The sequence below is a fragment of the Corvus moneduloides genome, chromosome 10, assembly GCF_009650955.1.
Source record: "Corvus moneduloides isolate bCorMon1 chromosome 10, bCorMon1.pri, whole genome shotgun sequence".
NCBI lineage: Eukaryota > Metazoa > Chordata > Aves > Passeriformes > Corvidae > Corvus > Corvus moneduloides.
In genome coordinates, this window is record NC_045485.1 from 1,807,703 (window position 1) to 1,821,290 (window position 13,588).

Genomic DNA, 13,588 nt, shown 5'->3' on the forward strand with positions numbered 1-13,588 from the left:
AGGCCAAGCAGCACTTAAATGAATTGCAAATCAGATTCAGAAATTTGTGTTACCAAGAGTCCCAGCACTTCTCTGTGAGCCTCCTTATGTTTACTTACAGATCTTCTTCAAATCCCAGCTGCTGAATCTGAGATTTGATTTTCTGTCCCGATGTCTTTAGTATGATATTTTCAAGGAGATGAAAATCATCCTGATTGAACATCTCTCCATCCTCTAATGGGCCAATAATCTACAAAAAAAAAAAAAAAAAAAAAAAAAAAGAAAAAAAAAAGAAAAAGCAGAATCAGCATTATTAGGTAAAGGCTACACTGAAAAAAAATTCAAAGATGTATTAAATAAATACTCCAGCCCAGTCTCAGTGGAAGCCAACTGTTTAGGCTGGTATTAATGTCAGTGGCAGCAGAGTTTAACAGGTAAATCTAATTATTTAGAGCCAAGAGTCCCAGACTAAGGCATAAAATACACACTTAAAATTTTCACTGGGTCAGGCACATTAAATTATACATGAAGTACTACATCTGGAAGGGGCAGCAGAATACCAGGCCAATTCTAATAGTCCAGCAGGACTCCAGCAAATCTCCCTCCTCCAGCCTTCAGAAGCTTAAAAGCTATCTAGACAAGTCTTGCTATTTTGCTAATGAGAAAAATAGAATACAACAACTCATCACCTGAGATTTTTAACCCATTGAAATATATAGCAACCACTGGGACCTGCATGGGTTTTTTCCTAACTAGAAACAGATGACAAAAGAAAACCCAATGCTGTACACAGCTGGGTTTCATTATTTACAGTGAAATGCTATTGTAACATCTTTTACCTCATCTCAGAGAAACTACAATAAAAACAGATGGTAGAAAAGACCAAGGCACCTTGGTCAGGGCAAAATACAGCATCATTTTGCCCAGTAAACTGAAGCAGCATAATCTGGCAAATTTATCATCCCCTTCTACCCCTGGACTCAATTCACTGCCAGCATGAAAGCAACTTTGTTATTGAGAGACCTGAATTTGTACCCAACACCAACAACTAACAGCTCACAGTAAAAAGAAAAGGGCACACAAGTGTGAATAAATCAAACTGGAAGTGGTCCTAAAGAGTGCTGAGACCTAGAAAAGGCTGACACTCCTGTGCCTGATTCCCAGACTCTGCTGCTCAGGATCTGCTTCTTTCTCATATGTGGAGTATCTCTCTCACTGTCTGTTGATCATCTCACCCGTCCATTGCTGATCACAGCCCTCTGCCCCTTCTTCAGCTTTAGAACATCTCTGCAATAAATAGCATGGGACAGAACAAAATCCACCTTGGGAGATTCAAAGGCTTCTTTGAAAATACTGGTATCCATACCCTAAAAGAAAAGAATACTTGACATTGAAATAGGAAGAAAACTAGACCTCTGCACGCTTTTTAAAAGACACCTTTTTGTTTCCATTGAAGAACATCTTCATATCTTGCTAAAATTGATCCCTGGCCCCGTTTTCTTTGTGGTCTTAAACCTAGTTCTTGGTTGTTACCTTCACACTATCCCAACTTCTGCTGCAAAGGGCCACAGCTACTTAGACGAGTTCCAATCTTCCCAACTTTTTAAAATCTACTTTGAGAAATGCACTTGTATTTTTTTCCCAGCCTTAAAAGAAGATATTATTCTCTTAACCACCCAAGAAACAGCTGACTCACTTAAATAGATCCCTGCACCCATGCTCCTTTTCACTTTTCCAAGTTACGTAGCTTTGATGTGTGTGAGGATTTACTTTATGTTTAGATGGATCGTTATATTTAGGTAAGCCCTTCAGAGAGTAAAAAAAAACAAACTAGCAAACCCAACAGTGTTACTTTTCTCTGCCCCTGCACCTTCTGCATATGAATAAACTACACTATAAAATTCATTTGAGGAACAAGTAAAGCACCCTCCCCATGCAAATGCCAACAGACGTGCCTACCCCAACAGCAAATTCCAAGATGTCAGCTCCTGCCTCCAGTGCCTTCACAGTTTCTTCTTTTGCCATCTTGGTGATGAAGTTCTTGGCATTATTTGAGGTTTGTGTCTGCAAAGCTGCCCATATGGCTTTAGCTACAATGGTATTCTGGCTGTTGGGGTCTTCACTCGGATTATTAATCATGCTAATTCGAACATTGTTGCTGGATTTCTGTGTTTAACAAAACAGGTAATGGGAAAGTTTAAAATTTCAGATGTAACAAATATGTAATAAACACTACAGCAAAAGCTTTGCCTTTCTTAACCAGAATACCAGATTCCAAACTGGGTAAATAACAGCACAGGGTTAAAATGATGAATTAACTAATGTAACATCAAGCATTTAGCTTACATAGAGGCACCACTGGGACAGCAATCTTCTAGATAACCCTGTGCTACCTAAAAGATCCAGGACTATGGCCACCACTCAGAGTCTGGCAAACCAATGATTTAGCTGTAAGCTGTGCATTTTTGTGTTTCAATTATCTTCCCAGAACCAATGGGATGGAGCAGAGAGCAATGCCCATGTTCATCTCCAAACCAAAACACAGATATTTCAGTTTAACACCACGGGCTTAAAAGAACATTTATTGTGTTGGCATAGTACCAAGAGGCCATTCTGTCCTAGCTTAAGATCAGCAGTGTTCCAGTCCCTACAAAAAAGATGAGGCTGGAAATTAGAGACCCTGCAGGGAGAACCAGTCTCTCCAGGTCATACCACAGGAAGGTGCACAACTTGTGTTTTACAACCCTCTACCAAGTGCTTTGTTAGCACTGCTAACCCATTTCAATGAAAACATTACCTACCTGATGTTTAATGGCATCATACAACAATTGCCTCCCTGAAGGTTTATCAAAATCACCAACAATCCAAAAAGTAACTGGTCTAACAAAGGAATCATCTGCAATTATTACAAAAGAAAAAAAAAAAAGGAGAAATTTGAGGGTGAAGGGAAGGAAAACTTCATTTTTTTCCTCATTTGGAGGTAAACTATGACACACATGCAAAGACTTCGAAAGAAGTAAAATTCCATAAGAAAGCTACGGATGAACCAAAGCCATGAAGCCTGGCAAGACAAAATTAATAGCATTGGTATATTAGTCTTTATTAGGTCATTCAGAAAACCCATGTGGGACAGCATGCATTGCTCTTTCTAAGCTGGATTCTTTTAGTATTTTTGTTTGTTACCTTTCCAATTGCAAATTATAAAGAAACATATATATAACTTGCAGATTCCACCTGGGGCTGGAATCCAACAGACACACCACTTCTCTGTATGGAAGCTGTTAGTTTACAAAATCAGTTTTGTATAAAGACAAAAGTGCTGCAGCAATCACACATTTCAACAGCTTCCTTCACTGCCTGCTGGTTCTAAAGCCAGTGTTACAAAGGAACCAGAAAATTCCCAGAACAATACAAGAAATGCCAAAGCATGAGTTACCATAGATCTCCTTGGAAGACATTCCTGGTCAAAGAGCAGAAAGGAAAGGGAAAAAGGAGAGACACATTAATAATCTGATGGTAATCCCAATGCGTATCAAGAAGCTGCAGCGCTGTACTGGGCATAACTGAATCACTACAATTCAGATCCAACAGCAACAAGTTTGTGCTAATTTTATTGGAAGAAGCTTGGACTTTTTCTTCCCCTCCAACAGATGGATGCTTGATTTTCATGCTACAGCATTAGTTATACTACATATTACCAGTTTCATACTGTAGGGTGAGGGCATCACTCTGAAGACTGTTTACAAATGCTGCCATGCCACTGTGCTGTTATCTTCCCTCTTTAAAAACCAGCAAGGCAGTGCTCTATCAGTGCTGGTGCTGAGCCAGCAACACATATAACTTCTCTATTACTTTAGAAAATAAATGTGGTACAGCATTACTGTAATCAGAGAGCAGTTATTAAATATCTTAAGTGGCAGAAGAGGCAGTGACCAAAAAATGTCAAGCCATGGAATTGTAAATTAATGCACTTTCCAACAAGCATGCCGAGGTGTGGATTTAATTAATGCTCTACACAAGAAACTTGTTCAAATCCAAGTGACTGAACATGAATGAAGAGCAGGCACGAGACAGAAAGAGCAATGGGAGCATTTCAGGTAATGCACATGGATGGCAGTGGCTGGAGACAGTACCATGGAAACTTGGACAGTCTAGTAAAGACAAGAGCCAGGAACAGGAGGAACTGGGTCAAATGACAGCAGCTGATTTCTGGTATCTAACTGAAATGGATATAGGAAATACCTGATGATGTCTGGTTAGACCTGATTAGGCTCTGCACTATGTCTGTGCATGCACTTCCTACTCTTGAGAGGTACAGCCGAGTTTTAACATTTTTATGTGCAACTGTGACAATACTGCCATTGGAAAAGCAGTACATGCACTGGAGCAATAAAAACAGCACTGACCACGTTAGGTGATGTCTTTTACAACAGGCAGTTAGAATTTTCTTCTGAATCCATGTAACTTTTAGCAATTTTGAATTATGAGACAGAGACCTAAAACCCCTTTTACATTTTTCTAGTCATTTGCTTACACTGCTGCATTTCTGGGGATCACTTGCAGTACAGCAAGAGCAGTTTGGGTGGGACTTCATTATTCAGTAAATGGTTGGGCTGGGTTTAGAGAGGGGAACATTCTTGCTCAATGTAGATGTCATGTCTTGTAAAAAAAAATCTTTAACAGACTGTGCCGTTACCCACAGGCCTGACAAGGCTCTGTGTGTGAAGAACTGCACATATGCTTGGAAACACACATGAAAGCAGATTTGGATTCAGAATCCACCACAGATGTTACCTTTCTTTGTTAAGTAGGTCATGCTGTTTGCAACAGCAGCTGTCTTATCTTTAGAATCCAATGTGGTAAATCGAGCAAAGTCATCCACAAAATAGTTATCTGAGGGAGAGAACAAGTATTAGATGCCAAAGCAACTACCACACGTAAAATGAAAATAAAATCACTGCTGTTACCAGAACATTAAGAACACATCCCATTTTGCTTCTTGTGATACTGCTTATGTCTCATTTTCACTGTTAATATATAGGCTGAGAAATGAATTTTGCTGTCTCACAAGTTACATGAATAACTACATTGCATATTTGATAGGCAGAAGTCAGCTGAAAGAATTGCCCAAGTGTCACTTAGTTGGCATTAGTATATGTAAATAATATACACTGAAAAAATCCACTGTGTCACTATTTTTCAAGCAACTCAAAAAAGGCATGTGTAATGTCACTGTACTGCAGTCACTGTATTGGGTGTTCAAACATCTAGCAATGGAACATTTTGCTGAATCTGAAGTAATTCCAGAGATGACTGTCGACCCTGCTCAAAAGAAGGTCAGAACTAAGAAACAATCTGATGCTTTAGGCATCGAATGACTGTTCTTGGCCTTTTGCAGCATTACTAATTTCTCAACTTCACCTTAACCCCTTAAGATCTGTATAAAATCAAAACAAATTCCCATTTTGAAAATCAGTAGACATTTAATGTTGTACATAACATCTGCCCTGCACCAGGGCTGGGTCATCGCTGGGGGTGCTGTTAATGCTTTGCCACTAGAGTTTTCCACTGCAACAACAAGTCTTTCACTCAGACATTTCAGGTTTAACACAATTAAAAGCATCCCTTACTCATTCCTGTCAGATCTAGGTACTCTCTGTCAGACCTTAGGATTCTTGAGTTAATTCTTGGAACAACATTAGGCTGGTTCATGATATACTCAACCACATCTTGGTCATTAGATAGTTCACCCTGAAGGAAAGAAGAAAGAAGCATTATTTGTTACTTCCCATATAAAATTACCTTACATAACTTAAAAAAAAAAAAAAAAAAAGCCAAAAGCAATTATGAATGTTAAATTGTCTTGTATAATATGTAGCCAGGGACTTGTGAATCTGTTTTGCCAAACCTAGTTTCTCTCAAGACACAGCCAACCTCAGCACCCACCAGGTATACAGCTCGCTGGAAGATGCTTGTGGTTTCCAGGATTTTGTGCATGGTCACGGTTTCCAGGTCATCAGGATCCAGCTGATCTTTTTGGAAAGGCATTCCATTGAACAGCACCACAGGGAGAGGGCCTACACCCGTTTGCTCATAGTAAGCCCTTGCTGCCTAAAGACAGAAACAGAAGCAGCTTTAGCATGTCAGCCCTTTGCCACCAAGGTTCCTAAGAAGCTGTGCAATACCCACAGGTCTGTTCTAAACACACCCAGGATCCTTACAGCTTCTGTTAGATACAGACAAAGTTAATTTGACACAGTGCATAAGACGCTTTCTGTATCTTACACACACAAGACGTCCTTGACTTTCAGAGTTTCAAAGCAAAAAAAGTTACTCCATGATACAGAAGTGCAAAATACTCCATTAAGTTCATCTTGTAAATTAATTCCAATGAGCACTTCCTGGTAGTAGCAAAAGATGCACAACAGGAAACATGACTTTGCTTGTGGAAGCAAACGCAATGCAAGCAGTGATAGCTGTAACGTGAGATAGGGTAGAGAATTTTTTTATTTTTTTAAGAATGTGTTTCTTAAACCTGTAAGAAGACAGTTACTTGTGAGGCAGGGAGTTATTCTGTCAAGACAAATTTCCCTGTTTCATGTCACCACTGCAAAATGCACTGTCACTGAATGATACCCTGTTAGAAGTTAACTAGGTTCTGCTGGTTAGAGGCTCCGGTTGAGGCCTCTCCACTCATACAGAAATGCCTGTCTTACTTTCATGGATTTTCATTTCCTTAAAATGTTTTTCTCTTCACTATGCTACACTGGAAGAGCCATATGCATAAGAGCCTATTTGCTGTAACCCTGACTGCATTCCTTACATTTACAGATGTAGGCAGCATCACATGCGTTACAGAGCTACTGGCGACAGTATTTTCATTTGTTTCAGAACAACAAAAAGCAAGAAACATCCCACTATAGAACTTCAGATCAAATCTGCTTCATCTCACATATAACTGGTTCAATAGTGATTTGCCCTCCTAATTTTCACCATACAGAAAAGCATCAGCCCTAAAAATGACTTCAAGAATTATTTGCAGAAATTTGTTGGATGTCTTGCTATAGAAAAGTCATTTTGAATTCATAATCACGGCTTTATCTCACACAGTATTCAAACACTGATTCAGAAGCCCCACACTGATCCCTCCCAACGTTAAGCCTCTTGGTTTTTTCATGAGTCATTCCATCACCTTGATTTTTTTTGCAAACACTTTTAAACTCTACTGAGTCTGCATTCCGTAATGAAAGCATGACTTATGAGTCACAAGAAAGCTATCTTGGTTCTTTACATAGAGATTTTTAAAATATATATATTACATTATATGTATTATGTATATTACATAAAGCTTGTGCTGAACATAAACAGTAAAGTATTACTAGAAGTCCCCAATGTGGTAACAAAATAGTTACCTGGTTGGTAAGAGAACTGGATCAAGAAATTGTATGTAATTATATTTTCAAAACTGTTGCAGCAAAAGAAGTGGAAAAAAAAGCTCTATTTCATGAATTCTTACCTTTCTGTTTTGATCATAGGCAGAATCAATTCCCAGAATGCTGTTGACTTCCACATAAGGATACTGTTTCTCAAGAACACTAACAACATGTTCCACTTTGAGCTGGTCTCCTGTTTTTACTTTGTTATATATCTGAAAGGGGAATACAAGTTTACAGCTGCAACCATAGAGCCTCTGTCCTTATCAAAGGTAAGCTGACTTTGTCACCTGTGTTACAATAGTTATAATAAGGCATTAACAGCCAGACTGCAAAACTTATATTTATCAGCTGCAACAGCTCCTAAGCACTTGTAGCCCTTAGAAGTTTCTTGCTATACCTTGTAGTCCTCCCAGTGAGATTGGAAGAAGGTAAATAAATATTTCTTTAAATAGTAACTTGTATCTTTAGTTAGAAAAGGTATCTCAGGAGGGAAAATAGTGCTCTGGGGAAAAGCCTCAAATAAAGCATATCCAAGGAGCTACCTTCCCTTCAGAACTTGGGATATGCTTATGAACAATACAACCTCACATGTAAAGCAGGTAACTCTTTCCCTCTTGAAGGCACAAGATTTTACTTTGAGCTACAAATACATACCCAAAATAAAAAGAATAAAAGTAACTTTCTTTAAGTAACCACCAATTTAATGTCGCAGTATGCCCCAGCTTGCCAATCTGCACAAGTATCAAGCCACAGGTGAAATCAATTTACCAGCACCTGTATTGCCCTTTAATGTGGCAAAGGTATGCAGCTGGAACAGTTCAAACCAAATTATAACAGTGAAGGGATGGTGCAGCTCAGAACTCACAGACAGAATGAGCAAAGGGACAGGACCAGAAAAACGTGCCAAAGTGTTAAGTGTCACAAGGAAACCCAGTCTCACTTGTCAAAGTTAGGTCAGAAGCACATTACAAGGACACATGTAATCTGTGGCACCAGTATTTGGAGATACTCTGCATACTAACCAAGCCAAAGAACAATTCCTTCCATCATCTACATATTAGCCCATTAACATCACCTTACATACATGGAAAATACTAAAACACTCATTTCTCTTTTAAATTAATACTTACAGACATGACAGTCTGAAAAGCATAATTGTTGTCCATTTCTTGTGCCACATAATTGTATGTCCTAAGGAGGGCAACACCAGGATCCTGAAGTCCATCAACATCCTCTGAGTCATTAACTACAAAGACCAGTCCTATCCTGCAATCACACAAATTCTCAGGTTATCAATCTATTACACTAATGAAGAATTGACTCTTCATACAACTGCTGGCTATGATCATCATCTTAGACACAGGCTTTTACTAGAATAGCCTGGGAACACGTTGAGCAGAGCAGCCAGGAATCAAATTTAGGACATATAATCTGTAACAAGTCCATCAGAATCTTGCTTTTCACCCTTCTCTCATCCAAAGCTTTAAATTTCTTTTGGACTGTTACAGAAACTGAACTCTGTTTTGCTAGTAGAGAAAGTTATACTCAAAAAATATACACATCCTTCGAATACAAGGCATGTAACATTTCTGCTGTGTCCTAGAAATGAAAATTTTACAACTGCAGAAGTCACATGAATAAAACTGATGTAAAAAAACCCCAAACATTAAAACACAGCAATTACCTCAGCGGGATGTGGTTACCAAAGAACATTTCTGCCACATTCAGTAGTTCTGCTGTGGTCTCATGAGTAGGATCTACTATCAGCACCTGTACACAAATAGCAAGTGAGAAGTTTCCATTCCCTTAAGAATTCAAGAAGGGGTTTTGATCAAAGATCACTTTATTTATGTCTCAGTGCAGAATTAGCATCAGGCCTACTTTATATGCTGCCAGGGAGATGAGACTCATTACATAAAAAGCTTCTTCCAAAGTGTCTAAGTCCATGATCTACAGTACCCAGTCTAAGCAACTCCTTTAACCAGAGGAGACAGGACTCCTTACATGATACCTTTACCTCAGTATAGCCTCGCACTGGCTCCTGCCTCTGCCTGCACACAGATCCACCCACTCCCACATCCCTGGGAGACAGGCATTTGTCAGAACTGAGCAACACTTGCTCTGCTCAGTGTCCTGGAGAGCCAATGTTGCCAAGATGTTCTCTGCTGTCCCAACCCAGACAGAACTGGGCCGTTCAGACTGCATGTAGGGCCCTTCATTCATGCAACTGTTGTCTTATAATTTAAAAATCTCTGTTAAAAGTATTGAATTCCAGAGAAAAAGGTAACACATCAATGCTCCCACAGCTTCAGATGGTTCAAGTCCCTATTTTCCCCTAATCAGAGTTCTTTTTTTCCATAAGGCCACTTTGCTACATGATAAGGGTTACAGTGCACAATTTGCAAACTCTTCATCAGATCTAAGTTTAAGTAATTTACCTACAGACTAAAAGGACACCTAGAACTAAGCTGTTGAGCATTTATTCAACTCTTGGTGCATGAATGCTTTCTAATTGAAACAACTGTAGTTGGTCTTACCTCTGCTAAGAAGACAACAGTTAACAAATTTGACAGATTTCAGTAACCAACTTCAGGTATTATGACAAAGTTGCAACACACCAAATTGTTATTTATCAGATGGTAATTTTGTCCATTGACAAAACAACTGCTGGCATCTAATAGAAGCCAGAGAATCATGCTCAGTAATCTCTGAATCTCAGCCATAACTTACTAATATGAGGAGAACAAAACCTGTTAGAAAAGCATCCTCTCTCTCAAGCTATTTAAGTGACAGTGAATCCAGTGTGTATGTGAGGCAAGCTACAAAAGCTGATGTTCCTGCTCTTGAGAAAACAAAATGCACATTTCATCTAGTCAGATTATTACTTACAAAATTATGGAAGTTTTTTCTAATTTGTCTGATCACACCAGGAAATGTGGGACGCAGCAGTTCTTGCACACTGGAGGGCCAGGAATTATACCGACTATCAACTTCAAGATTGTTGATCCACTAAGAAAAAGTAAAGGCATTTAAGTGATTGACAATCCTCCTGCTCTGGTCTGAGACAAAAATATTTCCCAATCAGACACTATATTGAGAACTGTATAATTAAGAAACAATTTCATACTCACTGAAATTGCAGGACTTCTGATGTCCACAGCATAGTCAGAATCTGAAGGCTGGATATTCAACTTGAGAACATTGTGTAAGGAAAGCCCCTCAATTCCTAAGCTGTGCAGGCCCTCCATAACACGGGCTTCATTGCGGAGCACATCGATCAAGCTGCAAGGAAAAGCAAACTGGGGTTAAATTTTAATGCCACAGCAAATAACTTGTTCTTACCCTAAGGGTTAACAGATGAAAGGTACAAACAAGCCTGTCATGTCCGGGCATCAGTTCTTATTTATCATCTGTTTCTTATTGTCATAAGAAACTTGAGATAACTTAAATCTATTCACTTAATATTTCTAGGGAAAACTACTTTAAATCAGGATAACTAATCCATTTTTTATATCTATCTATCTATATATATAGATATATATGTGTGTGTGTGTGTAGTTTCAATTCTGTATTATTGAAACACATCTTGACAAAGATACAGGGTGGTTCCCAGATGAAAAATTTACAGTGGTTTATCCTTTGAGAATCAGTCTGCTGTCTTCAGAATAAATCTGGATGCTGACAGTCTGAGAGACCAAAATCTTGCTAGTCACAGCACAGGTCAAAAGAACAGCACAAAGGTGACTTCCCATTCCAATCTTCAAGGGTATTCCACTTTCCACATTAGATTTTTTTGTTGGAAATGCACTTGAATAGGACAAGGAACCATGATTTGCTTTTTACAGTACTTACCAATCAAACCTAGTCTAGATTATGAAGCAGGTTCAAAACTGACTAAATAACTTTATCATTCATGCACAAACAGGATGCAAGTTTCTAAACAGGATACAATTATTGTGAAAAACAAAACATTCCTACCTAAATATGTCCTGAGTGTCTAAATCAATAAGTAGTCCATTGATGAACAGGGCAGAATCTCCTGGTTGCAATCCTAATGTTCCTTTGAAATACTAAAAAGAAGCAGGAAGCCATTAGAAGAGTGCTCTGCACAGAAAATACTATTAAAGAGTTTAACGTGTTTTTTTCCAATACATCTTGTCTTGCAGTACCAGTTACAAAGTTCTATTTAGAGGCATGATGAACACTGAAGGAGAAACATTGTACTTGGATATTTTACAGCATTACCATCACGAAGACTGTGAGCAAAGCAAACAGAGGATTACAAAAGTACCACTTGAAGTACCAAGAACAGGAAAGTAGCTTCTAATCAGAAAAAAAATCTACATTTTTGTATTAAATAGGCTCCCAAAGAAAATCTGAGTGTTAAATTGTATCTTTCTGTGGATAACTACATAGTAAACTCTAACATAATAGTAGCAGTGAACTTAACTAGCAAATAACACCCACACAAAGTGAGGAGTGCAAAGAACAGCTCTGAAGGGCAGGGTTAGATATAGCCTGGTCTGGATCTAGTGGCCCAGGTATTCTCTGAATAAAAATCAATCCACAAAATCATGGGTTTACTTGTGGGCCAGAGTCTGATCTAACACATAACAGAAAGGCCACCAGGTAGCTTTAGCTTGGACTTCCATCCTATACTTTGTCCCTTCCAGAACCACACGGGACAAGGGTGTCAAACCCCATCCTTTCTCTTCTGATTTTATCACTACTGAACAGCAAGGCATTTCTCTCTCAGAACAGGAGTCTCAGGGGACTTGTAAGTAGCTCTGCATTTACTACTAGACTCACCAAGTATCACTGATTAGATGTCTAAACAATACATGTGTACTTAACATACAGGGTCTTTTTTCTAACAATACCAAATGAGACTGAAATGTGTGAATAGAGCAATGTAGCTCATATAGCAAACCCTGCTGTTTGACTTTTTTTCATTACTATCTTAAAATTTTTGTTTTGCACTCCATCCAGACCACACTACCTGGCATATTTTAATTGCACAAAGTTCTGTACAAAAGCCTGTACAAAATTCCCAAGTGGTTGTTGGTTTTTTCAGTGCTTTGCTAATGCCAAGTACAGAACTGAGCTGTCTGAAACACTTCTGCAAATACAGAGCCTACTCAGTGACCTCCAGAGGCCTCTCATGACCTGGGAGGGGGGGGGTTTAAGATGCTGTTTCAAAGCACATCTAGACTTAGCTTGTAAATTCTATCCCTTCACTAGTTTCACTCTCAAAGCACCGACACTGGAACCATTTCCTCCACACAGTATGGATCATTCTAAAGCCACGGCAGGTTTTGAATTTATTCTGTGACTTCCTGATCCTGATCACTGATATATACAGATATCTAAACATCATGTCAAATTGGATAATGAGAAATAATTTTCTTCTGCATCCTTAAAACTGTACAAAGATTTTTAATATAGCTGCTTTTCAAGCAAGAAATTTCTAACTAGAGAAGTATTTTCATATTTGAGCAAAGAAGCTTAGTTATGTTCCACATCCATGTTTGAAAATCCACCACTTCTTCACTTCCCAGATGCATACTATAAAGTTGTGTGTGAAAACACTGGGTCATATTCTTGAGCAACATGTAAACATAAGTGCAAAGGCACTGTGTTACTTTCTGGGCACATTACCTTTTGGTTCTCTTCAATTTCTGCTCTGAGTTCCGAAGAAACAACTGTTTTTGTTATGGCCCTACAAAAATAAAAACATCATGCTATGAATCATCTTCCTGTTTATCTGCTGGACAGATATCTACTTATCCTACCTTTTGTACCTTACATATTAAGAAAATCTTCTAGTGTAAAGAGATGCAGCAAGAAGCAGCTGCACTTGGTGATACCATTAAATAGTAGGATGTAGCATTTTTCTTACACTGTATAATCCAGCAGCACAAAAATGTTAACCACATGCCAATGCCCAGTGTCTAATTTCACATTACCCATAATATAAGTGTGCAGCTGACAAAAATGTAAAGATGGAGGCTGTCAACAGAAAATAGGGGACTTCACTCCTCGTGGTGGGCTCCCATTCCTTTCCTTACTTTGAATCTAGTGATTGCATCATCACAGAGCGGGCAAGTACAGCCCATAGATCAGACTGAAAACACAGTAAAATGCAATGCCTGCCTTAAGAAGCTCTAAACAGC

General features: G+C 38.7%; 1 protein-coding gene across 3 annotated transcripts in view; it reads right to left on the reverse strand.

Annotated features, from left to right (window-relative positions):
- The window catches only part of UGGT1 (UDP-glucose glycoprotein glucosyltransferase 1), a 42,063-nt gene that overhangs the window by 16,770 nt on the left and 11,705 nt on the right, over window positions 1–13,588 (reverse strand). For 2 of the 3 annotated variants that reach the window (XM_032120007.1, XM_032120010.1), the window contains exons 11-25: window positions 13,074–13,134; window positions 11,394–11,485; window positions 10,547–10,697; window positions 10,305–10,424; window positions 9,100–9,185; window positions 8,546–8,681; window positions 7,496–7,627; window positions 5,926–6,090; window positions 5,610–5,730; window positions 4,774–4,872; window positions 3,416–3,439; window positions 2,781–2,875; window positions 1,939–2,145; window positions 1,215–1,346; window positions 99–229 (exon numbers count right to left, since the gene is read on the reverse strand). In XM_032120007.1, the coding sequence (XP_031975898.1) occupies window positions 99–229; window positions 1,215–1,346; window positions 1,939–2,145; window positions 2,781–2,875; window positions 3,416–3,439; window positions 4,774–4,872; window positions 5,610–5,730; window positions 5,926–6,090; window positions 7,496–7,627; window positions 8,546–8,681; window positions 9,100–9,185; window positions 10,305–10,424; window positions 10,547–10,697; window positions 11,394–11,485; window positions 13,074–13,134 (1,752 nt within the window). The remainder of the gene's footprint in view (window positions 1–98; window positions 230–1,214; window positions 1,347–1,938; window positions 2,146–2,780; window positions 2,876–3,415; window positions 3,440–4,773; window positions 4,873–5,609; window positions 5,731–5,925; window positions 6,091–7,495; window positions 7,628–8,545; window positions 8,682–9,099; window positions 9,186–10,304; window positions 10,425–10,546; window positions 10,698–11,393; window positions 11,486–13,073; window positions 13,135–13,588) is intronic. The other variant, XM_032120009.1, reaches the window with a different exon arrangement.